General features: G+C 39.7%; 2 protein-coding genes and 1 long non-coding RNA gene across 3 annotated transcripts; 2 read left to right on the top strand and 1 right to left on the bottom strand.

Moving 5' to 3' along the window:
• Positions 1-226: 226 nt before the first annotated feature.
• LOC133740266 (SH3 domain-containing protein 2-like) lies at positions 227-5,380 on the top strand. Its single transcript, XM_062168192.1, has 10 exons — positions 227-446; positions 1,275-1,391; positions 1,475-1,544; positions 1,638-1,789; positions 2,055-2,156; positions 2,361-2,561; positions 4,190-4,252; positions 4,382-4,534; positions 4,650-4,724; positions 5,051-5,380. The coding sequence occupies exons 1-10, from the start codon at positions 387-389 to the stop codon at positions 5,165-5,167; spliced, it is 1,110 nt and encodes a 369-aa protein (XP_062024176.1). The 5' UTR covers positions 227-386; the 3' UTR covers positions 5,168-5,380.
• A 1,332-nt stretch (positions 5,381-6,712) lies between these two features.
• On the top strand, positions 6,713-7,547 carry LOC133740871 (cysteine-rich repeat secretory protein 38-like). The gene has a single exon (XM_062168804.1). It carries the CDS (start codon positions 6,713-6,715, stop codon positions 7,445-7,447), a length of 735 nt encoding a protein of 244 aa, XP_062024788.1. The 3' UTR covers positions 7,448-7,547.
• Positions 7,548-7,938: 391 nt separating this feature from the next.
• LOC133740267 (uncharacterized) lies at positions 7,939-23,659 on the bottom strand. Its single transcript, XR_009861094.1, has 4 exons — positions 23,583-23,659; positions 12,816-12,913; positions 12,705-12,718; positions 7,939-8,127 (listed from the first exon to the last, which is right to left on the bottom strand). It is a non-coding gene; the product is annotated as an uncharacterized LOC133740267 (long non-coding RNA).
• Positions 23,660-25,059: the final 1,400 nt, after the last annotated feature.

Below are 25,059 nucleotides of genomic sequence, written 5' to 3'. Positions count from 1 at the left end.
AAAATGTTTATGGTAGAAAGATATAGTAAGCGAGAATCTAAATATGACTTTTCCATAAAGACTCAAATAAAATATTATGTGTCATCCGACTATTAATTTAGAAGTTATCATAAAATTCTAATTTTTAAGTCATCATTAGGTCATTTTTTGTACAAAGCACAAATTACAAAACTACAAACCCAATGAAACAAATCTCAATTTTTATTTTTTTTCGGCCAATTTTGAAATAGGCGAAATTCCTTATGTCTTTGGCAGGACCAAATCACCAAAATAAATCAAAAGCTCAAAGTTGGAAGTGGGGTCTGCACATTTTGAAATCCCCTGTCTCTCAAAGTCTGTTGTTCAAAATCCAGAAAGCTGCGCAGATTTGATCCTTGAGCTTCTGAATGGAAACAATCAGAAAGCAAGCCACCAGGCTTCGCGAACAGGTCGCTCGCCAACAACAGGTCTCCCTCTCTTTCTGATTCAGCTGGATCCAATTTCATGTTTTTCCTTTCAATCTCTAATACTTTCCTCACAATCATTATTGTTTTTATTGCCCGTTGGTGAAATTCGAAATCTTTTTCTGCTGGCAATGCGTTTTCATTGTTGGGTTTGAGATTCTCGATTTGTCTTTCACATTGTATGATCCAACAATATGCCTTCTCTTTTCAAAGTTATGAACTTGTACAAATTGTGTTTATTCAGATTTGATAAAGCCCGAAACATATAATGAGGTGATCTTCATTTGTGTATTGATCTGTGAACATGCTTGGAATATAATATGCTTAATTGGGTGAATTGAAAATAAAAGAAAGAAAGAAGGTAGAACAAATGAATTTTAACTATTTGGTCCATATGCCTTGAAAATTAAGAGCCTAGAGTGGATAATATCTGATTCGGGGCAGGCTAGTTCACCCAATGAAATGTAAATGCTTTGTTTTGCAAACCAATTTTGTCCAACTGTTAAATGGTATATGATTTCAGTCACAAACTTCACTGAAAATTAATCATTTGCAAAGTTTCCGTTTGTTTGTGGTAAGGCTGGTATTACTCTGTTCTCCATGCCTTGTTTCTCGTTCAAGTGGTCGTGTTTGTATGCATACGTTCAATAATATAAAATCTTCAACTCTGATCCCTCTTATTTATTTGCATATCTCTCTGTTAATGACAGCGCTTTCCTTTTTTCTTAGTGATAAAAATTGCATGGCTAGTTGCAGTGACAAAAGTTTGCTTTCATTTCATTTTTTATGAGAGAAAAAACAAGCATACTGATTACATTCGTGTTAGTTTAGGCTGTCCTCAAGCAGTTTGGGGCTGGAGGATATGGAGGTAATTTAGTTACTGATGAGGCAGAACTAGTGCAGCATCAGAAACTTGAGAAGCTTTACATATCAACCCGTGCTGGAAAGGTTGCCTACTTTCTTTATGGCATTTATCCAATTTAGTTTACTTTTTGGCCCCTTACTCAAAGAATACTTGATTCATGTTTTAGCATTATCAAAGGGATATTGTTCGTGGTGTGGAGGGATATATTGTCACTGGATCCAAACAGGTTGAAATAGGTGAGTTGGCAAAACTTATGCCATTTGTCAAGCTAAAACATTTTTTTCTGAAGGCCTAAGATTTATAGTCTTAACTGTAGCCTTTCTGTCTAGGAACAAAGCTGTCTGAAGATAGCAGGAAATATGGAGCTGAAAATACATGTACTAGTGGTAGTACGTTATCAAGAGCTTCATTAAGCTATGGACGTGCTCGTGCTCAAATGGAGAAGGAACGGGGGAATCTGTTGAAAGCTCTTGGCACACAGGTGTAACATGTTTTCTTCACTTATACACAACTCTACAGATTTCACTTAAAATTAGCTGAATATGTTTCTGAATACTCTTCAGTCTGTAGTGGAAGGAATAATACATTTGCATATTTAAATTCATTTTGTTGAATGATAAACTCTATAACTGCAATTTGAAGACCATACTTAAGACCATCTTTAAGATGTATTTTCAAATAGTTTCTTTCTCCTAACTGCTATCAGAGGTTAATATTTTATGATGTGGGTTTATAACTGTTATCAGGTGGCGGAGCCATTAAGAGCAATGGTAATGGGCGCTCCATTGGAAGATGCTCGGCATCTTGCTCAACGATATGACAGAATGCGACAAGAAGCTGAAGCTCAGGTATCTTTAATCTGTGATTACCAAATAATTTCTGATTGTTTTGTTCCTTTTTATTCTTGCAACAATATTTGATTGGACTGTATCACTAATATATTGGCAGTCAATTGATGTTCCTCATACTTATATCCATAAAATTGAAAACCCTAAACCCTATTAATTTTCTATTACAAGCACGTCATTGTGTGTTCTTTTGAACCTAGACAGGCTATTGAAGTTTCCAAACGCCAAGCAAAAGTGAGGGAAACACCAGGAAATTCAGATAATGTTATGAAACTAGAAGCAGCAGAAGCAAAGTTGCAAGATCTGAAGTCGAATATGGGAATATTAGGGAAGGAAGCAGCTGCAGCAATGGCAGCAGTCGAGGCTCAACAACAGAGATTGACTCTCCAGAGACTCATTGCCATGGTAATGCAAGTTCTTTTAAAAACTTTAATAAGTCAACTATGTGAAGAACAAATATCTTTGGCTGTTTTATACTTTTTGAACGAGAAACAAAGTTTTGTTAAGAGAAAAATTAAAGATGGGTAAAACAGAGAGAAATGAGTAAGCTAATTAGCTAAATGACAGCAGCATCCCAATCTAAGAGAAGCCTGATAAGTGATAACTCTTAGAAAACAGTTGCCCAAAAGGAAGCATGCCTGTGTATATGTCTCTGTTTTAAAATTCCTAAAGGCGTTGCTAGAGTGATAGACAATTTCACGAGGGACTTTCTTTGGGATAGTGTAAGGGAGTATATGTAGGGGCACTCGATAAGACAGGAATTAGTTTCTTGAATAAAAAATAGAGGGGGTTTAAGGGTTGGTAATCTGGTTGCTGAGAATGGTTCTGGAGATTCTACCTGAATCGTTATCAATGTGGCATACTGTGAGTAGAAGCAAATGTTGAGTTAAAAGAAATGCAAATATACATGTGAGAGGCTCAATTAGAATTCCTTGAAATGATGTGTCTCAATGTTATGGGTTTTTATTTTGAATGCCGCAAAGTGAAGGTGGTGAGTGACAGAGGGTGTGGTGATGGGTGGATCATTGGGTGGGGTAGACAGCCTTAAAGAAAAATTTCAAGTCTGTATTGCTTGGTAGGTAACCATGGTTACGGAGTAGTGGTTATGACAGAGAGATTGGGGCTCTCCGTTGTGTTGGGACTTGGGGGATATGAATCTGATCGAGACTCCACCAACTTAACACTCCAAAATCCCTACTGAAGGGATCAGCTTCTCCATGATAAGAAGGAAAAAAAGGAAAAAGGGAGAAATTACTGACAGTGTCTTTGTTCACTCTTAAGTTGCTGAACATATTTGGTCCAATGATTTTAGAAGCTGATATGTTGTGGGATCTGCCAGAGGGTGACTGTCCTCTGTTAAGTGCAAGGCTAGGGAGAACGGCAAAACCCATGTGGAATTGCAGAGTTTTGGCGTTTATTTGCGTAATTTGATTGAAAAGCAAAAATTGGATCTTTGAGGAGCATATAGAATGGGTCCACAGGTTCTCTTTCTTGGCTTCAGTAGCCTTTATGGGTGTAAATCTGTGTTCCATTTTGTGGAACTGGAAGCCAGTGATGATCAGCTAGTTAACTAGTTTTCTTCTAAGTTGCATGCTGTGTATTGTTTTTAGTTTTGGTGAGATTTACTCATGTGTGAATTCTTCTAAAGTTTCACTATTCTCAAAAAAGAAAGAAAAAGGAAAAAAGAAACTGGAATGACTCACTTTAGTCTCCCTAAACACCAAGCAGCCTTTCAGACATCAGCACCCTTATGTGGAGAGAGCACCAAGAAGGTCTATCCTCCCATGAGCAATAATCCTCCGCCAACTCATCTACTTTCCTTTCTTGAGTATTTATTAATCGAACATTTGCCTCTATTTATCTCAAGTCCTGATATAGATTAAAGAACTTCCAATATGTTGGGGCATCTAATTAGACAAAAGACTTCAAATACATTGGGGATTTGCCCTGCTTGCGCGAACTCCTTTCCATCTTTTAATGTATACAAACTGGTGTTTGAACCTTCTTCTCATTGAATGTGTTCATGACTGAAGGTCGAGGCAGAGCGTACTTATCATCAGAGGATCCTTCAGATACTTGATCAACTTGAAGGAGAGGTATGTCATGTTCCTCACCCCTCCTCCTCTTATTCAAAAGTGAAGGTTTCTTCATTAATACAAAATCCAATATTTGATTTCTGCATTAACTAATGATTTTTGTTGTAAATGTTCTTTCAATATTGATAGATGGTATCAGAACGACAACGTATTGAAGCGCCTCCTAGCCCCACTGTTGACAACAGCATGCCTCCACCCCCACCTTATGAAGAAGTTAATGGTATATATGCTTCTCAAACACATAATGGATTGTCAGACGGTATGGATTACTTCTTGGGGGAGGTTCGTAATCAAAGAATTTTCACATTATAATGGTTTGAGTGATGCAATTTCTACTATTGAAGTCTGTACCATATCTGTGCTCATTTATATTGTGTTATTTGTTAATCTATTGCAGGTTATGTTTACATATCAAGCTGTTTCTGATGTGGAGCTCAGTTTGTCAGTTGGTGACTATGTTGTTGTGCGAAAGGTTTACATTTGTTGCTTGAATATCTTTAAACTTGAACAATATTGATCCTATAAATTGGAATTAGGTGTGACCCAGGGCTTGGATTTGGACAAACACCACAATCTGATCTAAACACGAAAACTGGTTATGGTTTTTAATCATGATGATTAACGTCTAATGGCTGGATTCAGTTTAGGTTATTTGGTTAAGAACAGCCTAACTTTGCATGAATTAGTTATAATCAGATTGATTTGCTATTGCTAGGCCCAAATTGTATTCTATTTTGGATTGTGTGTTATCTTTTTTTGACTTATTGCTGTTGATAATTTGTATTGTGTTTTCAACAGGTAACCAACAATGGTTGGGCAGAAGGGGAATGCAAAGGCAAAGCAGGTTGGTTCCCATTTGGATACATTGAAAGACGGGAACGAGTTCTTGCAAGCAAGGTGGCTGAAGTGTTTTAAAGTTTTGTGATGAGTTCACTTATGAGCAGTTTGTTTCTTTTTCTTTTCTTTTCTTCTGTTTCTTGTGTATGTTCTTGCTTTAATTTTTCTCAATGGTGGAGCTTGCCTTCTTTCAACTAGAAGAAGGAACATCTTCACCTCTGATGTAATATAGCTACTAAATTCTTTGTCTACTTATTGATATGAGTACCAATTATTTATTGATTTACATGATTTCAGGCGTAGCACTAGCAGAAGTGGTTATCCTTTGTTGATATATGTTGACTCACCTTCTGTTTATTTCGGTTCTCATACTTGTTAGTTATTTGCTTTAAATGACATTAGGTCTGCATCCTACTTTAAAAAGTTGCAATTTGATTTTCACATCCCTATTATTATATTTCCCTTTCAAATATATGTAGGGTGAGAAGTGAAATGTAGGGTGAACAAAGTAGTTAGTAGGGTGATACTAATCGCATCTTTTGTAAATATACAAAAAAATAAAGTAGTCAATGAATTATATAAGAAAAAAAGAATTAGAAAAAAAAAAAAGCAAAAATTATCTATCTTTCTAACCAGAAATTATAATAATTCATTAATAAAAAGAAGGGGCTGAAAAATGTTTTGTAATAACAAAATCATTATAATCAAATCCATTTAGTCATTTTGGCTTGTACTTGGTATAATAAAGAGAGAATGCTCCTTAGCAATATAATATGTCCATGTTTTGGCACTTCAATTCCTTCTCTTATCCATGCTCTTCATCATTTTGTGATTTTAATCCTGACCAACGAAGGAAAGAGTAGTAGTCAGTAGGATTTTTAATTTCTTGGAGAATTAAGTGCAAGCTGCAAGCTCGGATCATTTCACACACAACCATTTAATTTATGGGTACTTCAAGCTCCGATGTAATAGTAATACAAAGATGAAACAACCGTAGAGCAAGCTGCAGAAGATTTTGAGGGTTCAAGTGATGGCACTGGAATGGAGCCTAAATTATACAGGCATGCAAGCACCGGTAAAGTAGTTGACCAAATGAGTGGTTTCTGGGCAATAACTACTTTGGCCTTGCGTAAAATTTGTTGGGACTCCACACAAAATGCAGACGTCATGATCTACCAAACATTGGCGTGTGCAAAGAAATGTACAGCTTCCAGAAAAACACTTCTTCAACTTCCATATATGTAGAAGCTTTTGCCTTTGATAGTTTGGATCATATTAAGTTTAATGTTTATCTGCAATAAGACTTTGTCTCCGGCTTAGACACGTTCATTCTCTGAAATGTATCCTCATTGGACACAAATAGCTTGCACAATTTACAAAATAATTTTCAGAAACCTACATTTCATTCATTCCAGTAGAATGCTCTGAATATGTGATATTCTAGACATTTGGTTTAGTTATATTATATATAAACTGGAAAGTTTCCTCCAGAATAAGTCAGCATTCCATAATATCTTTTACTAGGTTCCAAACTTTTAAATAACAAAGTCAACAATTTCAACCCCAGGAATTGCCTATATATATGCACACACACTCAAACTGAGCCTCAGATCCAATATCAATATGTTGTGCTTTAAAACAATCTCTCTAGGTTTCTTAGTCTTCTGTCTTTTCATCCACTCATCCTTTGGTGCTTCCTCACTCAAACATTTCTGTTTCAGCCATGAAAACTATACTGCCAATAGCCCATATGATGCACACTTGACTCGGTTATTCATCCTTTTACAGACCAAAGTTCCTCCTACCGGATTTGGCCTTGCTTCGACTGGTCAAGGCCAAAAGAAAGCAAATGGCCTTGCACTTTGCCGAGGCGATGTCTCAAGTGAAGATTGCACTACTTGTGTGGTTGATGCAAGCAAAGATATTAGAGAGTTCTGCCCGAACAGCAAAGGAGCCATAATATGGTATGACCACTGCCTCTTAAAGTACTCAAATGTGGATTTCTTTGGGAAAATTGATAACAAAAACAAGTTCTACATGTGGAACGTTCAAGAAGTACAGAATCCTACTCTATTCAATGAGAGAGTTAAGGAATTGTTGAGTGGATTAGCTGTTGAAGCTTCTGATGGTAGTGCTAATCCAAAGTTTTATGCAACTGGTGAGCTGCAACTTGATACATTCACAACACTATATGGTTTGGCTACATGCACAAGGGACCTCTCGGCCCCAGATTGTAAGAAGTGTCTTGATGGTGCAATAAGCGAATTGCCAAACTGCTGCAATGCAAAGCGAGGTGGGCGTGTTGTAGGAGGGAGTTGTAATGTTGGATTTGAACTTTACCCCATTGTTGGGACATAGATCAGCTATCTGAAAAACTTGTAATGTGAAATTGATGTATTCCATACTATGCTAACGGATAAATAAATGAATTACTGATATAGTGACCTTACTAGATTATTGTATACCGACTTATATCAGAAGTCACACGTGCAGCTTCAGCACATAATACAGGTTTTGCAACCAAAATCATCTTGCTATTAACTTGAGGAGAAGAGATGTACCCGGTCTGAAATGTTCTATTGAACCGTCGATAAAGTAACTAGTGTATGAATGGAATATATTCCTATTTTCACAATCTGATAAGATATGAACTCCTAGTAGAGCTATTATACTTTACCTCCTTTATATATGCACATAAAAGTGTATAGACACCACTGAAAAAGGGTGCTTAATTTTGGAGCCGTCTCAAACTTTTCGGAGGCCCTGTGTGAAAGTTTAAAATGCGGCCCTCCAAGTTTTAGACTTATATGAAATTTATACTTGAACAAACTCAAAATGTAAAAATCAAATAACCCACCATGTATCATCAATATCATTAGATGAGCCTACAAAAGAGGCTAAATATTCAATACAAACATAAAGTTTGCAGCAAAAAATAATTACAAAAAGATGCTTGATCTAAAACCCTCAAAATAACACATTCTAGCTAGCAGTGTTGATTGATATTCATTTGAAAATCCATCTCCTTGCCTTCTTACCTGCAAACTGATCAATTAGCTGATCACAATTGATTTTTCCAAGATATTCGTTCTCAATCGAAATCAAAGCAAGTCCATTTAGCCTTTCTTGTGACATAGTTGATCGCAAATAAGACTTCAATAACTTTAACTTGGAAAAACTCCTCTCAGCTGAAGCAACAGTAACAAGCACGGTTAACAATATTCGATATGCAAGTCTAACAACTGGGCAAGTCCACTCTCTATCATATTTCTCTCCATTTCCTAAAAACCGAGTGTAGAATTTTGAACTGAAACGTCTATTGAACTTGTCTGGAGGACCATTTTCTATTGAAAGATCTCTAAGAGGACCCTTTTCTACCAACAAATCTATCAACTTTTTATCCAAACTATCCCAATTTCTTGGGTCAAAAATATTCACCGGAGCATCATTCACATGATCATTATGTCCTGTACCATTCTCATTTTCATCATTACCCAAATTATCAACAACTACATTGCCATCAATGTGCTCTTCCACATTATCTTCCCTATCAGTGGGCTCTTTTGCCTCTTCATTAACTAAATGTCCACCCAAACCTTCTGGTTCTCTAGTAATGAACCTATCAAGACTTCTCCTTAAAGAGTTAAGGATTAATTTCAGTTTACCTACCTGAACTTTCACCCATTCTTCATGTTAGTCCCTGAACTTCCAATTTGATCAAGACTACCCCTGACCTCTCAATTTCCATCACCCGTGCCCAATCCTTCATACTCCATCCAAATTATCTGTCAATTGATGACGTGGCAAGAGACAAATGGTTAAATTCCTATAATACCCTCGTCAAAATTTTCCACTCTGTTTACATCCTCGCAAAAAAAAAAAAAAAAAAAAAAAAAAAGGCAGATGCATTTCCCTCTCTCTCTCTCTCTTGCTCCTCCGATCCCAAACTCAGACAATACACTTTCAATAAGAAGAAAACACAAAAGCTCCAAGCACAAAATTTCATCTGGGTTTCCTCAGAATAACCTCAAACTCCGATTTAGGTAGTGAAATCTACCCAATTCCTCATCTGGGTTCTTCTAATTTCTTCACAAAAGCCTCAAATTTGATTTGGTTATCAAATTCTACCTCATATCTATCTCATCTGGGATCTGCTCATTCTTATGATTTCATGACAGCGACGGCGACAATCTCAGCATCGACCCGTTTAGAATTTCTCTCTCCCAAGACACCCCCCAATTCAATTTCAATTTCTCTTCGTCACAAGACTCGTCCTCGCAGTGGTCGCAGTTCGATTCAGAGCCCTATTCGTTGAAGAGGCCCAATTCACAAAACGCCGATGTTAGGAGATCGAAGAAGGCCAAGAAGACTCGCCAAAGCCGCGGCGGTGCTGGCGACGACGACGTTGATGGAGGCACAGGAGATCTAGGAGATGATGGAGCAAGTCGACGGGGTCAATTTCGCTCTGGATGGGCTGAGGAAGGGTCAACCAGTTCGGATCAGATGACAATGTCTTGGAGCTTGACGACCAGGGAGTTCGAGGCTTCAAGTGGTTGGCTGAGGAGGAGGAGTGGGAGCAGTTTTAAGGCTGAGATCTTCGTCAATGCCAGAGCCGCTGCGGTAGACGGTGGCGGATTGTCTAGTGATACGCTAAAAGCAAGCGCATAATTTAACCCTGAAAATATCGTTAGTAGTATAAGCAAATAGGGATCGTTCTATTCCGGGGATTGAGGGTACACCTGTCATTGTCAAATAATTAAACAATTAAAATTAAAACAAAGTATAATATTCACAAAGATATTCACAAGTATAAACATTATTTACGAAATTAGGGGGGTTTTTGTTTTTGATTTTCGAAAATAAAACTAAATAAGTAAAACAAATAAAATGCAAAAACATAAAGATAATGATGGAATGAGAGAACAAAGATCAAAACCGAAACCATGATTAAAATCGATTCAAACCCTAATATTGTTCATCTAAGTCATGAGAAAGGAGTTGATCATGTGAAACATTCGAAAGCAAATGATTTCCCATATTTTAGTTTTCAATGCTAATTAACCTAAGCGAAAGCACCTAGATCAATCCTATCAAACATGTAATCAAGCCCTAGAAAGCTAGTCAATCATGACATGTTTAACGCATTAGACATAGAGAAAGGCTATCAACTCAAGTGTACAACTTAGTATGGAAAAGTCCACCTAATTGCAATCCTCGTTAATTAAATTCGATCTTTGTCCAAAACCTTTACTACTTTTGATTCAAGTCACACAAAGCAAAAAGTTGATTTATGTTCTTAAACCTAGCACCAATTACATGCAAATCCTATAAGTGTCGACCCAAATAAGATAATTAAACATATAAAAGTTTTCTGTAAAGCAAATTTAATTAAACAAACTCACATAAGCAACTCTCGAATTACAATATATGAATCTGAAAATTCTCAATTAATCATAAAATTCCAGAAATTAACAATTGTTCAAACATATATGTCAACTAGAAACAATTCCAACGAAATCAAACAAGGTTACAAAGAAAGAGGTTGAATTACACCGTGAGATGGAGATGGGGATGAAAGATAAAACGTATGGAGTCTTGAATCTCGAAAGCAAGCTTCAAGGTGGAGAATGGATGATGATGCTCACGGCTTGGTTCTTCTTCTTCTTCAGCCTTGCTTGAACTTCGTGGCTTGCTCTAGAGGATGGAGAGAGCTTTCGCGTATATAGTAAATTTCTTAATTATGGGGGTCTGTCAAACATCTAGCATAGGGGGAGTATATATAGGGAACGTTGGCCTTGGTCTCCAAGTCTTCATGAATCTTCTATTATTTTCCAAGGAATTATCAGAAAATGCCACATAACTTCAACCAATCACAAATTGCCATGTAAGCCCTGGTGTGTCATCCAACCAATCATAAGCCTTCAAAATAAGTCTCAAATATATTATTGCCGAATATCCATGAATTAATTCTGATTTTCTTCTTTATTTTCGGCCAAAATTCCTTTAGGAATTGTAGGAATGAATCTGGACTTGTTTTTGTACCTTTTATTCCTTAAATCTCTCCATGGACTTCCTTTAATGTCTCCCCTTGATTTTCTCTTGATTTCCACATTAAAATTGCAGATTTTATTCTCTAATTTCAGCCAACATATCTTGAGGGAATTAAGGAACGAATCTGGACTTGTTTTGAGCCTTTTCTTGTTGCACAATCCCTTGAAACTCTCCCTTGATTTTCTCAACGTAATCTCCTTGATTTCCACATTATCTCCATCATTTCCCATGCAAAAATCAGATTTAATCTCCCATAACATCTTCAAGTCATGTAGTCTCCTAATGCCTTCAGGTTTCCTAGCCTCATCAGGATTCCTGCGTTGACTAGGATTCCTAGTTGGACCAGGAAAACTCCATTTCTTCATTTCAGCTCATTTCCTTGTCATTTATTCCAATGTACCTAGAAAATAGAAACTAAATTAAAAATGATTAAGTAAAGGAAATAACTAAGCAAAATATGGGGAAATAATTATTAAAACATCGCATTAAAATGCTCCTATCATCTAGCTTCGTTGGCGGTTGCTCGCACCATGCCAGGAGTTCATCCTTTGCTGCTCTCGGAAGCTTCGAGAATTCTGAGGGTGAGTGAATTGTGCTATGTGGTTTTGTGGTTTGTGATTTCATTTTTTTTAATTTTGAAATGCTGGCTTGGTTTGTGGAATCTAGGTCTTATTGAGTGTGTGATTTAGCTTTGAATTGGTGGAATTTGGGGTTGCGGAGCCGAGGATGAGGAGGAGTAGTAGAAGGAGTTTCCAATTGGCTACATGGCGCCTTCATCTGTAAGAGATTTCGATGAACATGCATGGGAAAGAGAAGGGCGTCATTGTGCAGGTTCTTGTGCATTGCAGGTGAGTCAAGAGTCCGAGTTGGACTCATGGCCGAGTTGAATGAGTTGTTGTTTCGAATCATAAGCTCATGAATTGATTGAGCTGTGTTGTTTACTTGTTTGTTGGAGTTAATAGATTTCCCGATTTCCCTATCTGTGAGAGGTTTGAAGTTGTTCCCCAAAATGATCGAGGCTCAGGGATCTGGGGGTTAATGTGATCAACAAAGACTTAGCTTATTTGTTTTTTTTTTTAAATGAAAATTGTCTATTTTAGCCCTCTTTGCGGGCCCGACGGCTTAAAAATTTGCTTGCTGACTCGTTCCATGTCAGCAGTAAACGGAATTTTTGGACGGCGTTAGGAGAGTTGGACACGGGTGATGGAAATTGAGAGTTCTGGGGTAGTCTTGATCAAATTGGAAGTTCAGGGACTAACATGAAGAATGGGTGAAAGTTCAGGTAGGTAAACTGAAATTAATCCAAGAGTTAACCAACTCTACATCTTTTTTCTTCTTTAAACGTTTTGCATATCCAGATAAAAAATTTCTTTTAGGAGGCATGCTTCTAAATTTTAGCAAATCAATTCAAGCAACATCCCCAGACGATTCAAGCAAACATAGCAAATCAAGGTGAAGGACAAAACCTGATTCCGTGAACTCAAAGTATAGTCAATGAGAATTGAGGAGAGCTGGAGAGGATGGAAACAAGCATTAATTCAATAGAAGAAACCCCAAAGCTGACCTCCACAATAAACCCTACAAATTGTGTCAATAAATCATCATTACTCAAAAACCCAGAAACAAAAATCTGTACCTATAAACAATGAGAAATATGCAAAATTGATTTCAGTACCTGAAAGGCGGGAGCTTGCGAATCAATCACATTATAGAGCAAATGGGTATGACCGTATGAGCTTTCTTCTTGTGCAGAATCAATTCAATCAGAATAATCTGACAGTGCCTAACAAAAATCCCCCCCCCCCCCCCCCCAAAAAAAGGCTTCAATCTTTGTTGAATTGTGAAAACGAAAATGAAGAAGAAACCAAGATAGAAGCTTACTATGGTGTTAGGATCACAATTAGTGAGATGGGCCATGTGTTGGGCTCGTGTTGCTTATATCTATTCGGGCCTTATAATTGTATGGGTTACTGGGTCGGGTCATCATGTTAACGGATCTTTAGGGATTGTTAGTTGTTTCGTTATATAATCTCATAGCCACATTGTAAGAAAGGGAGGAATGAAAAATCAGTTTTTATCTACTTATTTTCTTTAGCTTTCTCTTAATTCCTTTTCTTTGCGATGTGGTTCCATGGCTACAATCCTGGGGATCGTAACAACTGGTATCAGAGCCTGCCACTGGGCCTGTTTTCGAGTTCGGCAGTGTACGGTGGTGGGATCTCCGGCGCTTGTTACAGCACACATTCTTCTCACCCTCACGGTAGCCCTAGCTACCCACCACCTCCTTCCCAGTTTCCATTGCAACCAAGCTACCCACCACCACCACCACCTTCCTAAACAACCGTCAATGGGTATGTTTTTCCTCACCAATTTCCACATCTTCATGCAAATCATGCTCAGTGGAGGGCCGATGCACATTCACCACACAATTACTCAAGTACTGGGTTTCTCTCCACCACACCCCAATCACCTATAACCCCAATTCATCCTCATCCAAGAGAGATCTATCACCACTACCCACCTACCCAGCCTTATTTCATCCCCACAAACCAGTTTATTCCTCCAGCTTTCCCTCATGAGCAACCACGTCCTATTTCAGATCTAAAGCAAGTGGAACCTGCCCCTCAACTTCGTCCAATTCCAATGGAACCTGATCGGGTACGTGATTGGGAGGTCCCAATTGTTGATTCAGGCCACTCCTCTTTCACACCCGAGCTTACGGTCAAGCTTAAGGGGACTGAGAAACCACCGTCACCACCGCGAGGTTCCGGCGAATTGCAAGTTCACAAGAATATCACAGATGCTAAGCTGTGTGAGATGCAAGAATCGCTGAAGAGTTCGATGGATACCTTCATTTCTGAATTCAAGGAGGAGCTACGGTTGTTATGGGGTTCGTCGCAATCTCCGGCAAGTCAAGTTGATAACCCGCTGAATTCTGGCTCTCCGTTGCCGTCGTCAACACCCAAATTGATTCCGGCTGCAACTGAGGCTTCATCATCACTTATTCTTGCTGATAATGGTATTATTCGTAAAACCCCTGTGGATAATGACTTGAATTTGTCTCACACTGATGTGATATTGAGATTTAATGATAATACTAGTATGGATAATGTTGTGGGTTTTGTGTGTGGTACTAAATTAAATGGTATTGATGAGAAGTTAGATACTGGGGATGGAGAGAATTCTGATGAGATGGTGCTAGCCAAATAGCCACCCTCAAGTATAAGGGGTACAAGTAATAGTATAGGGATTTAAGAAAGGTTGTCGAACCCACGAGGATTGGATTTCTTTCACTAGCTAGGGTGTTAACCTAAGGAGAGCTAGAATATGCAAATGTACAATCACAAACCTAAATTCACAAGAAATCTAGGCTCATGGTGAGTATGTGCATTGTGGTGGTAGTGAGATTGTTTGTTGGATAGAGTGGTGAACCAAATTAAATTAAATGCTCAAATGTAAACTAAACTAGTAATATAATGGATGAAGTTAGGGGTTGAATTGTCTACCACTAACCTCCCTTGCAAGCATTGAAGTTCAAATACAAGTGATGCTATTCTAATTTCCCAATTACCCTCTTTGCATCCGGATAAGACTACAAAGGCTTAAACTCCTTTAATGGTATCAATTCCAACCGGATAAGTCTAGAATTAACTACCTAAGAACAATTCCTATTACCGGTTAAGTCTCAATTCATTGTTCCTAGATGTATAAAACTTTGAGTTTAGATAATCATGCAACCAAACCAATCCTAGATCTAGGTGATTTTAACTCACAACCTTCACATGCACATAGAGGATGCTATCATGCTATTAATGTTCAAGGTTAACTACTCCCTAAACATTTTTTCATGAGATGACAAACACAACACATTCAAAATAGTTAAGTTTGAATGAATGCATTCACTTCTTGAATTAGCATATGAAGATGAAAATCATAAATAACATCAAATGTCAATTAAAACATCAATTCATACAAGATTGGCTAGGGCTTTCAACCCTAGCCCCAACAAAGTACTACTCACTCATAATTACATATACTAACTTCATAATCAAATTAAACACCAAAATATAATCTAGAGTAAAAGGGATAGAGTTGGCTTAGTGGTGTGTCGGATGGTCCCCAAGCTCACGTCTTGGTGGTGATGGTGGTGGTGGTGATTCCCTCTCCTTCTTGCTCTTGAAGATTTGATGATAAAAGATAGTGAAGCTTGTATTATGTATTGTGTGAATAGGTGGACTAGATGGAGAAAATGATGATAGAAAAGGGAGTGGAGAAATGACGTAGTAGTGATGGTGTTAATGGAGGTAGAGGATAAGAAATGGTGGTGGTGATGGAGGAGATAGAGTAGTATGGATAGTATGAGTTTGGATTTTGGGAGGTGGAGATGGAGGTTTTGTGAAGGAGATGAAGAGAGAAAGAAGATGTAATGGATGAAGGAATTGGTGATTTTCTTCTTTGTTGTAGCCTCTATTTATAGGCTACCAAGCAAAACTATTTGGCTTTAAACAAATTATGATGGGTTAGGTTTAAGCATTTAAACACTAATGGAATTTGTTAGGTTTGAATATTTAAACACTAATGGAATTTGTTAGGTTTGAGTCACTTTCTACTCATTTTTCCTTCAATTAATTCTCCACCAAGACTTCAGATTTTGCCCGTGACTTCTTCATATGAAATGATCCACCATGAGTTTAGATCATTGTGTCAAATTTTCAGAATTTATTTCCATGCCATTGGGCCGAAATCGTTGCTGGACTCCTTACAGGTCCAGTTTTCCAGTTTTGCTTCTGCATAAAATTGGGCTGACTGTTTGAAGGCCTTCCACTTCTATTTGGCTCTTGCACTCTTCATAAGAAATGTTTCTTAGGATGTCTAGAATGGATCTGGAAGGTTTCAGCTCATTTGAAGTTCATTTGGTCAGGTGGTCGCTCCTTCTTCCTTGCTTGGCTTGGTTTCTCCTAGCCGGAGTAGGAAAATGTGTAAAGTTGACATTTTTAGTGCATTTCCATTTTTCTCCATCATTTTCTAGCATGATAAGGAAAACATAATAAATATATATAAATAAACACAAAGGTTAAGCTAAAGTACAAGATTAGGGAAATAATGAAATTGGATTAGTCAACATTAAATTTGGACTTTAGAACAAGTAATTTCCATGTTTTAGGGGACAAATATGTATATGAATTATGATCCAACAGATGGTTAAGGTGAATAGTGGGGATGGCAGAGAGTTCAATGAGCTTGAGGGTGCGACCCCTGGCACAAATCCTTACTCAATAAAGAAGGGGACTGGCAAAAATGTACAGGCAGTGATAAACGAACTAGAAAACAAGTCTAGGTTTCTTAAGCGTTGTAATGATCTTAAAGCTGTTACATCTATGTCTGCTGGGAATGATAAGCAACTTGGAACAATGATTGTTGCTGCTATCGACAAGGCTGGACAAAAAACTAAGGAGAAGCCAGATTTCAGTGTTCCTTTGATTAAGGATGAGTCCATCCTTGTTGAGAGCACGAAACTACTTGTGCCCGGTGCTCTAGACTTGGCTACAATTCTGCATTCCAACAGTAATGGTTCATATCATGAATCTGATTCAGGCTATCAACTTCACTCTAACACATTGTACATACCTCCACTAATATGGAGGATTTGCTACATCAACAAGCATAAGTAACACCCTCTTAGTGGGCCCACAAGACATGGTGGGACCCGACCACGATATACATCTCGTACCTCGACACTCAAGCTACGCCACGGTGGTCGGAGGCGGCCAATACGTCTTCAGCAAGCAACCTTGCCGGCCTTGCCAAGTTACCTTCACAAACATTCTTTCTAAGACTAGAATAGTGGTTTTGCATCCCACATCTAAGAAAATGTAAATGAGAGGGGTTCCCTTACCTATAAAAGGGACCCCTCCTCCCACTTAAACTCCATCCCATTACATCTCTTGTAATCTCTTTGGGCCGCAAGGCCCAAACACACTAGTTAAGCTTTCAAGTGGACGTAGTTTCCCGCTAAGGCGGGAGACGAATCACTATACTTCTTGTGTCTTCTCTCTCTCACTCTCTCTCCCTCTAATGTTAACTAAGACCCTTCGGTCACTAACATTAACATTGGCGCCGTCTGTCGGACGCCGATACAATGACTTCGTCACTTACCATGCGTTAAGTCAGCTTAACGGAGCTCAAAGAATTTTCTTTTTCTTTGAGTCATCAAATTTGGTCGCTCACTGAGCACCCAACTTCTTTAATCATCATTAAATTTTCTTGGATTATCATCAAACTCCGAGTACAAACATCGACTTAACTTGATTACAACTTGTGCTCAAGCTTGATCAACATCATCCTATTCTTGGTGGCGACTCACTCAGCAGTGGGCATCAGGTCAACACCCGTAAGAACTGGTCAACACCAACAAAATGGTCAACGCTGCACCACTTAAAAAAAAAAAAAAGGGTGACTTTTTGTGCTGATTCGCTCTGGACACCCAGAAAACTTCTCTGGGCACCCATGATCATTCTTCAAATCACCATCAGCGGCAACCGCCAAGCTGCTCAGCCAAGAGCTCATCTGCCAGGCTTTGGCGGCCGCTACTCATCCAATCTCCGCCAAAGAATCCCCGCTAGGGGCTACCGCCAAACGTACACAAGTGTCGATCAATCCTTGAAATCTTAGCGGCCTGCCAACTTCGAGCCTTGTCCGCTGTCGCACCGCCAACAATAACCACCGCCGTACAAAAAGTCAACTCGGCTTTACGGCTTACCACCATCGCTAGCGGTATTTACTTCGGACACCCAGACAAATGCTCTCTTCACAATCGATCAGCAATTGGGATCCGCCATACTCACCGCCAGCACCAGCAAGCTCTACAGCGGACGAGCCTACTGCTGATGGAGATCCGCAGGCCAGAGCGCGCAGCCGCACCGCCAGAGCTCGCCGCTGAACCACTGATCAAGCCCCGCCAACCAGCAATCGCTGAGTAAAGCTCCTTTAGATAGCTTCCGCTAGGCACCACCACTAGCTGTCGACGTCAACGAGCTCCACCAGGTCGACCACCGCTGGACATCCTCCGCTGGTCAAGCTCTGCTGGACGTCCTCCTCTGGACAACATCTCCGCCGGTCAAGCACCGCCGACAAGCTCCGCTGGTCACAGTCCGCTGGTCAACCCCCGCTGGACATCCTCCTCTGGAAGGCATCTCCACCGGTCAACCACAGCTGACAAGCTTCGCTGGTCACGGTCTGCTGGTCGACCACCGCTGCACATGCCCCTGCTAAAGCAAAAAAAACTGACGGACACCCAATCTAAATCTGATTTGGACACCCAACATCATCTCCCATCGTTAGTCCACATCACCGGCTACTTCCAGGCAGCGCAGCCACAGGGACACCGCCAGTATTTCAGGACTATAACCACTGCTTATCATCATCACTGATCAAATGCCTGCTGCATCTGCCAGCCGAACACCAGCCTTCAAATGCTTTCTTCAAGCTTCAACTCTGTGTGGCGGTCAAGGCCTCGAACAAAACACAAGCACAGTTTCAATCAACGCAATCATTAGCCGCCTACTATGGTGCTTCGCCGGAGCAATGGAGCGTCATGCTTAGACAACTCCAACATGATTTGGGTACCTATGCCAATTTCAACTCCAACTCACTCAAAATCGGCATAAGATAAGTAACTATATCTTAATACACGCTCTTGCAATTAGAGCTATTGCCATGCTTTTACTACTCCTAAGTATGCCTACAATATATCGCACTTGATATGCATTTACATGTCTTCATGATCCTAGGCATGTTTACAACATACAAAATGCTATTGGCAAACTTCGCCACAAGTACATGCTACACATGCCATGCTTCCATTTAATTGCAAAATTAAATAAACATGTGACACTTACTTAAAAAAACTATGTCATGCTTATTTGTTGTTCATACAATTAAGCAATATTTACATGTACACTATATGTAAACATATTGTCTAGCCTCTGGGCACCATACTTTGTCAAATTCTTCCCCCAGGAAAAAGACCTAAACGGGTCTAGACTCCACGGTCTATGGTCCACGACCAACCGTCAAGCTATAAGGCAACGCCTCATAATAGTCAAGCTTTTCTCCTCCGGGAAAGAGTAAAGGGACCGGTTAACGCAGCCCACGGTAGCCATTGATCCGGCGGTTAACCCCCGACGCTTGGGTATCAAAGTTTAGGTTCGCTACCTAACGCCCACCTCCTCCGCGGCATCCCCGAGCTTCACTCTCACGCCTCTGCGGCATCCCCGAGCTTCCCGCTCACGAGCTCTAATGCTCATGCCTCCACGGCAACCCCGAGCTTCACGCTCATGCCTTCACGGCATCCCCGAGCTTCCCGCTCACGAGCTCTAACGCTCACGCCTCCACGGAAACCCCGAGCTTCACGCTCATGCCTTCACGGCATCCCCGAGCTTCCCGCTCACAAGCTCTAACCCTCACGCCTCCACGGCAACCCCGAGCTTTATGCTCATGCCTTCACGGCATCCCCGAGCTTCATGCTCACGAGCTCTAACGCTCACGCCTCCACGGCACCCTCGAGCTTCCCGCTCACGCCTTCCCGGCAACCCCGAGCTTCTCGTTGACTCCTTCTCGGCAACCCCGAGCTTCCCGCTCATGCCTTCCCGGCAACCCTCGAGCTTCCTTCTCATGTCTTCCAGGAAACCCCGAGCTTCCTGCTCACGCCTTCCCGGCAACCCCGAGCTTCCCGTTCACGCCTTCCCGGCACCCCCGAGCTTCCCGCTCACTCCTTCCCTGCACTCTCGAGCTTTAATGCTCTTGCCTTCTTGCATTCCCAAGCTTTACACTCACATCCCCTCGACATAATACACATTAATGGAACATTGAATTCTTCTACCATTTGTCGTTTGCAACAAATCGAATTCTTTTTACTTTCCATTAATACGAGCGAAAACCAAACAAACACAAGCGTTTGCTTATTCATCGTTCACGAATTACAAACGCTTGCCTTCATGGTACTCATGTAACTTAAACCGAGCATACCTCGTTCGTTTTCTTGCGCGCATCACACATTTATCATATGCAATTCATATATTCAAACAACCACATGCGTGCTCGAGTTTATACGTCATACTCGATTATACTCGGCGCCATTCAAATGTATACATCAACATGTATCATGCACCTCGTACATTCGTATATGCCAACGCATATCAATGCAACTCACGTTTGTTGCCCAATACAACAAGCATTCTACATAAGCGAGCTTTTGTCTTTGTTGTGCAGGTTAACGAGTCTCTTCTTGCTTACGGAGTTCGGGGACTTGTAGGGGCTAGGCGCCTCTCGGACGTTACTTATGCTTGATGACATCATGTGTATAACTCCCCAACCAAGAAGCTCCTCTTACTTGGGGACTTCGGGGACTTGTACATACCTCCACTAATATGGAGGATTTGCTACATCAACAAGCATAAGAACACCCTCTTACTGGGCTCACAAGCCATGGTGGGACCCGACCACAATATACATCTCGTACCTCGACACTCAAGCTACGCCACGGTGGTCGGAGGCGGCCAATACGTCGTCGGGAAGCAACCTTCCCGGCCTTGCCAAGTTACCTTCGCAAACATGCTTTTTAAGACTAGAATAGTGGTTTTGCATCCCACATCTAAGAAAATGTAAATGAGAGGGGTTCCCTTACCTATAAAAGGGACCCCTCCTCCCACTTAAACTCCATCCCATTACATCTCTTGTAATCCCTTTGGGCCGCAAGGCCCAAACACACTAGTTAAGCTTTCAAGTGGACGTAGTTTCCCGCTAAGGCGGGAGACGAACCACTATACTTCTTGTGTGTGTGTCTCTCTCTCTCTCTTACTCTCTCTCTAAACGTTAATTAGACCCCTCGATCCCAAACATTAACACACATCTTATGAGACAGAGAGTTCAAAGGGTAGAGATTTGGCTTTGGATGGGCTTTGGGATGATAGCAGTGGATTGCCCACCATGAAGGATAAATTTAAGAGTTTCTACAAGACTGGTGATGATGGAAGGCTGAGAATTTATGGTTTGGTTGATGCAGTTGTTTCAATTAGTTCCTTTGAGGTGGAAATTAGTTGGTTGGATCTTCAGAATAATGGGGATCATTGGGTGGCTTCTTGGGAGAATATGGGATTGCATGTGCCTTGTGGAAGGTCTAAAGTTACTCAGCAGACCACCACTAATTTAGTCTATATAATTTCTCATATGGTGGATTGTGACAGAGCTGCAGGAGAGATTTATCCAATTTATCCAAAGAAGGAATTTGTTTGGGCACTTTATAATGAAGCAACTTTTGACGTTGAGGGAAGAAACCTGTTGGGAGTTAAAGAAAAGCGATGCTATGACATAGTTGTGTTTTTGACGAGTTACAGTGAGATGCACAGCTTGAGTTTGGGTTATCTTGATCTAATTTCAGCAATTAAGAAGTTTTTGAGTGATACAATTGAGCCTTGGTTGGATGAGACTTTTAGTGGGAATGGTTTCTTGCATGATAGTAAATGGGGTGGCATTGTGACTGAAAAAGGATTAGTAGATTATAATGATCACCATTACCATTTAGGGTACTTTATTTATGCTATTTCAGTGCTTTCTAAGATTGATCTAGCATGGGGGAAGAACTATAGGCCTCAAGCTTATTCCCTTGACCAGAATCCCAATTTTCAGCAGGGTTTTTCTTATTTTGGCATACTTCCTGTCACTCTCAATGAGGTTTTCAGCTTCTCTTCTGAAATGCATTGTTTCAGCCTCGTTACTACAATTTTCAATGTTGGTATTGCGACTATTGTGCAACCCTTTAGCCGTGATTGGGGGTTCAAGTTCATCAACGTTGGCCACCCTTGATGATGATGAGGTGTTTTTCCCTTCCACTGTCTCTATTGGATAATGATTATTTCAAGTCCACATTACTTATCATAGATGTTACTAGAGGTAACCCTTATCTATTTGACGTGGCTGTACTTTATTTCCTTTGCCAAACTAAAGCTAGCTGCCATCCAAGGAGGTTTAATGTTGATGAAGTTATTGACTTTCTGAAAAGCAATTCAAAGTTATCTTGTGTGAGGTACACTTCTGATGCTTCTTTCAAGAGATAATTTTGTAGGCTCTTTGACTAATATGCACAAGTTTTTTTGACACATGGTGGGACATGTTCATAAGGATGAGCTTTTCATGGCAACATGCTCTTCCACTTCTTATCCTCCATTCCATGCACTTGTGAAGAAATTGTTTCTTTTATCACCTATGGTTGCTATCCATTCATTACAACCACTTGTGGCTGACATAGACATATTGAGAGAAGATGCACAGTTTATCTAGGGAATTATGATGGTTGTCTCTATGAATGAGCTGATGGTTTTGAAGTCTAAGAAACAAGGCCTGGAAATTGGATATGGTGATATTGATAATGGAAATTATTGTTCTTCTGTGCGCTGTTCTCTTTACTTCTTTGATTTTATACCTACATGGTTTCTCGAATTTGGCTTTGTGGCAAATGACCTTGGATATCTTCCATTGGTTCCTCAAATACACTTTTCAGTACGCATGCGGTCAAATGAAGCTCTTCTACTTATCCTGTTGTCTGCAATGATGCACTCCCAGACAATGGAATTTGTAATTTCAAGCAATCTACTGCAGAGTCCCAATAGAGAAGCCTTGAGGGTCTTTTCTAATATGCAAAATCCGTATCATCGGCGGTCAAATTCTGATTCTCATGTGAGTGTTCATCTATGTGCACTACTACATACTTGGCAAGTTACTACGGATGATGGTTACTCGCGATTAGATTATAAATTGGGAGGTGATCTTATGACTATGGCCAATGAGAGTGAGTTGGTTCTGTATACTGGATTGGATTGGAACACAAGGTTCAGTATTGCATTGGGAACTGCAAAAGGGTTGGCTAATCTCCATGAAGAATGTGAAGAGAAGAATGTTCTTGCTGAAAATGAAATGAAGATTGTCCACGGGAGGTCAATTGTTGCAACACATGCTCTTTTTACTTGCAAGAAGCTGATGCTCACAGGCTATTACTATACCAATACTCTTGGTCACCATACAGACGGGAGCGGCTATAACCTGCATTTACAGTGTTTTCTACCAAGGCATGAGGACATGCCTTCTTTTAAGGGGGCAGGATTGTTAGGATCACAATTAGTGAGATGAGCCATGTATTGGGCTCGTGTTGCTTATATCTATTCGGGCCTTATAATTGTTTGGGTTACTGGGTCGGGTCATCATGTTAACGGATCTTTAGGGATTGTTAGCTGTTTCGTTATATAAGCTCATAGCCACATTGTAAGAAAGGGAGGAATGAAAAATCAGTTTTTATCTACTTATTTTCTTTAGCTTTCTCTTAATTCCTTTTCTTTGTGATGTGGTTCCATGGCTACGATCCCGGGGATCGTAACATATGGGCTCGCACTTGGTCTATTCACAGAAATTGAAACCTTTTTTCCGGCTTCATCTCTCTATTTTTCTCACTCGATCTCTGTGTGTCTATCTCGCGCGCGCACAGTTCTCAGAGACAGAACGCAGAAAAAAGAGGCGGATAAGGTTTGGTTGTGTGGACGGTGTGGTGCACTGGTGCCTAATTTCATATTATCTTCAATTTTTAATATTTATTTAAATATAAAACCATTAAAACAGAAAATGGGCCCTCTACACCTAATTTCATATTATCTTCAATTTTTAATATTTATTTATTTAAATATAAAACCATTAAAACAGAAAATGGGCCCTCTACCAGTGAACGTAGTTGTCGCACCAAAAGGGATTCTCGGCTCTATTTTATATTTTTTATAGTTTTTAATATTTATTAATATATACATAAAACTTTTAAAAAAAAAATTGGGGGTCTTGTGCTGTCGCTCTCAACGCCATTATTGTATGATCTCAGTTAATTTGTGAGATCATACAATAATGGCGATCTGCGTAACAAATAGTGTCATATCTAAGTCCACATATGTCAAGAAAATATATAGTTACTTGTAAGATTTTTTTTATTTTTTTTTATTTGAATGAACTTTCATTACTATATTAAGGAAAACAAACTGGGACAACAGTCAAGCTCTTTTGGAGCTTATCCCTTACAAGCAACTTATTATGCTATCCGCCTCTAGTTAAGTCTAACAGCCAAGGAGGACCAACCTCTTGGCAATACATCGATTGCATCATGCTCATGAAAGAAGCTTTTGCCAGCCCATGACCAACTTGAATGCTGCGTTTCTTAACATGCTTCCAGGAATTAAACTAATGTAAATTCATGTAGCATGCACCTTACTCCATCAAGAACCCCACCCCATTCCAGTTGTATTCAGGGGATTAATCACATTAAGTGCATCACCTTCCACTTCAATTTGACTTGCACCCAATTACTTACCAAGCTGCAACCCGTGCCAAAGAACTGGCGCCTAAACTTGTGGAGAATTTACTTATTCCAATACCAGTACCATTTCATTATTCTTTACATAAACAAAATTAACGGCAAATTCTCACTACATTTGCAAAATACAATTATCATATGTTCTAAATTGACCCCTAATATGGATAACATAATAACTTTTGATGCACCGAGATGTCAATTTTTGCAACATTTCTATTGCATCTGTCATAAATGGTATATTGTTTATTTATTTATTTTTTTGCAAGAAATAAGATACGCATCTCGAGATTTACGGTTCTGTCAAACTTCGATAATTTGATCAATTTTTTGTTTAGAAATATTTATTTCTAACGTTTAACAAATTCTTTATTATTAACTTTTCGCCGCAAGAAAAGAAAAAAAAAATATTGTCAGTTGTCGCTGTGGCAAGACATTGAGACGTAGAAAGACATCAAACTCACGTAGTTCTAGTTATAAATGAAAATCTGCTTTTGCTTTCTCAACACATAGATTTGCT

This window comes from Rosa rugosa, chromosome 3, assembly GCF_958449725.1.
Source record: "Rosa rugosa chromosome 3, drRosRugo1.1, whole genome shotgun sequence".
NCBI classification, from domain to species: Eukaryota; Viridiplantae; Streptophyta; class Magnoliopsida; order Rosales; family Rosaceae; genus Rosa; species Rosa rugosa.
The sequence above is the reverse complement of the archived record's forward strand: the minus strand, read 5'-3'. Positions and strand labels throughout refer to the sequence as shown.

Excerpts from the sequence above, each read along its gene's own strand:
- LOC133740266 (XM_062168192.1), top strand. The coding sequence starts at position 387 with ATGGAAACAATCAGAAAGCAAGCCACCAGGCTTCGCGAACAGGTCGCT. Across the intron at positions 2,157-2,360 it reads GACAAGAAGCTGAAGCTCAG|GCTATTGAAGTTTCCAAACG; the intron begins GTATCTTTAATC and ends GAACCTAGACAG. Across the intron at positions 4,535-4,649 it reads TGGATTACTTCTTGGGGGAG|GTTATGTTTACATATCAAGC; the intron begins GTTCGTAATCAA and ends AATCTATTGCAG.
- LOC133740871 (XM_062168804.1), top strand. The coding sequence starts at position 6,713 with ATGTTGTGCTTTAAAACAATCTCTCTAGGTTTCTTAGTCTTCTGTCTT.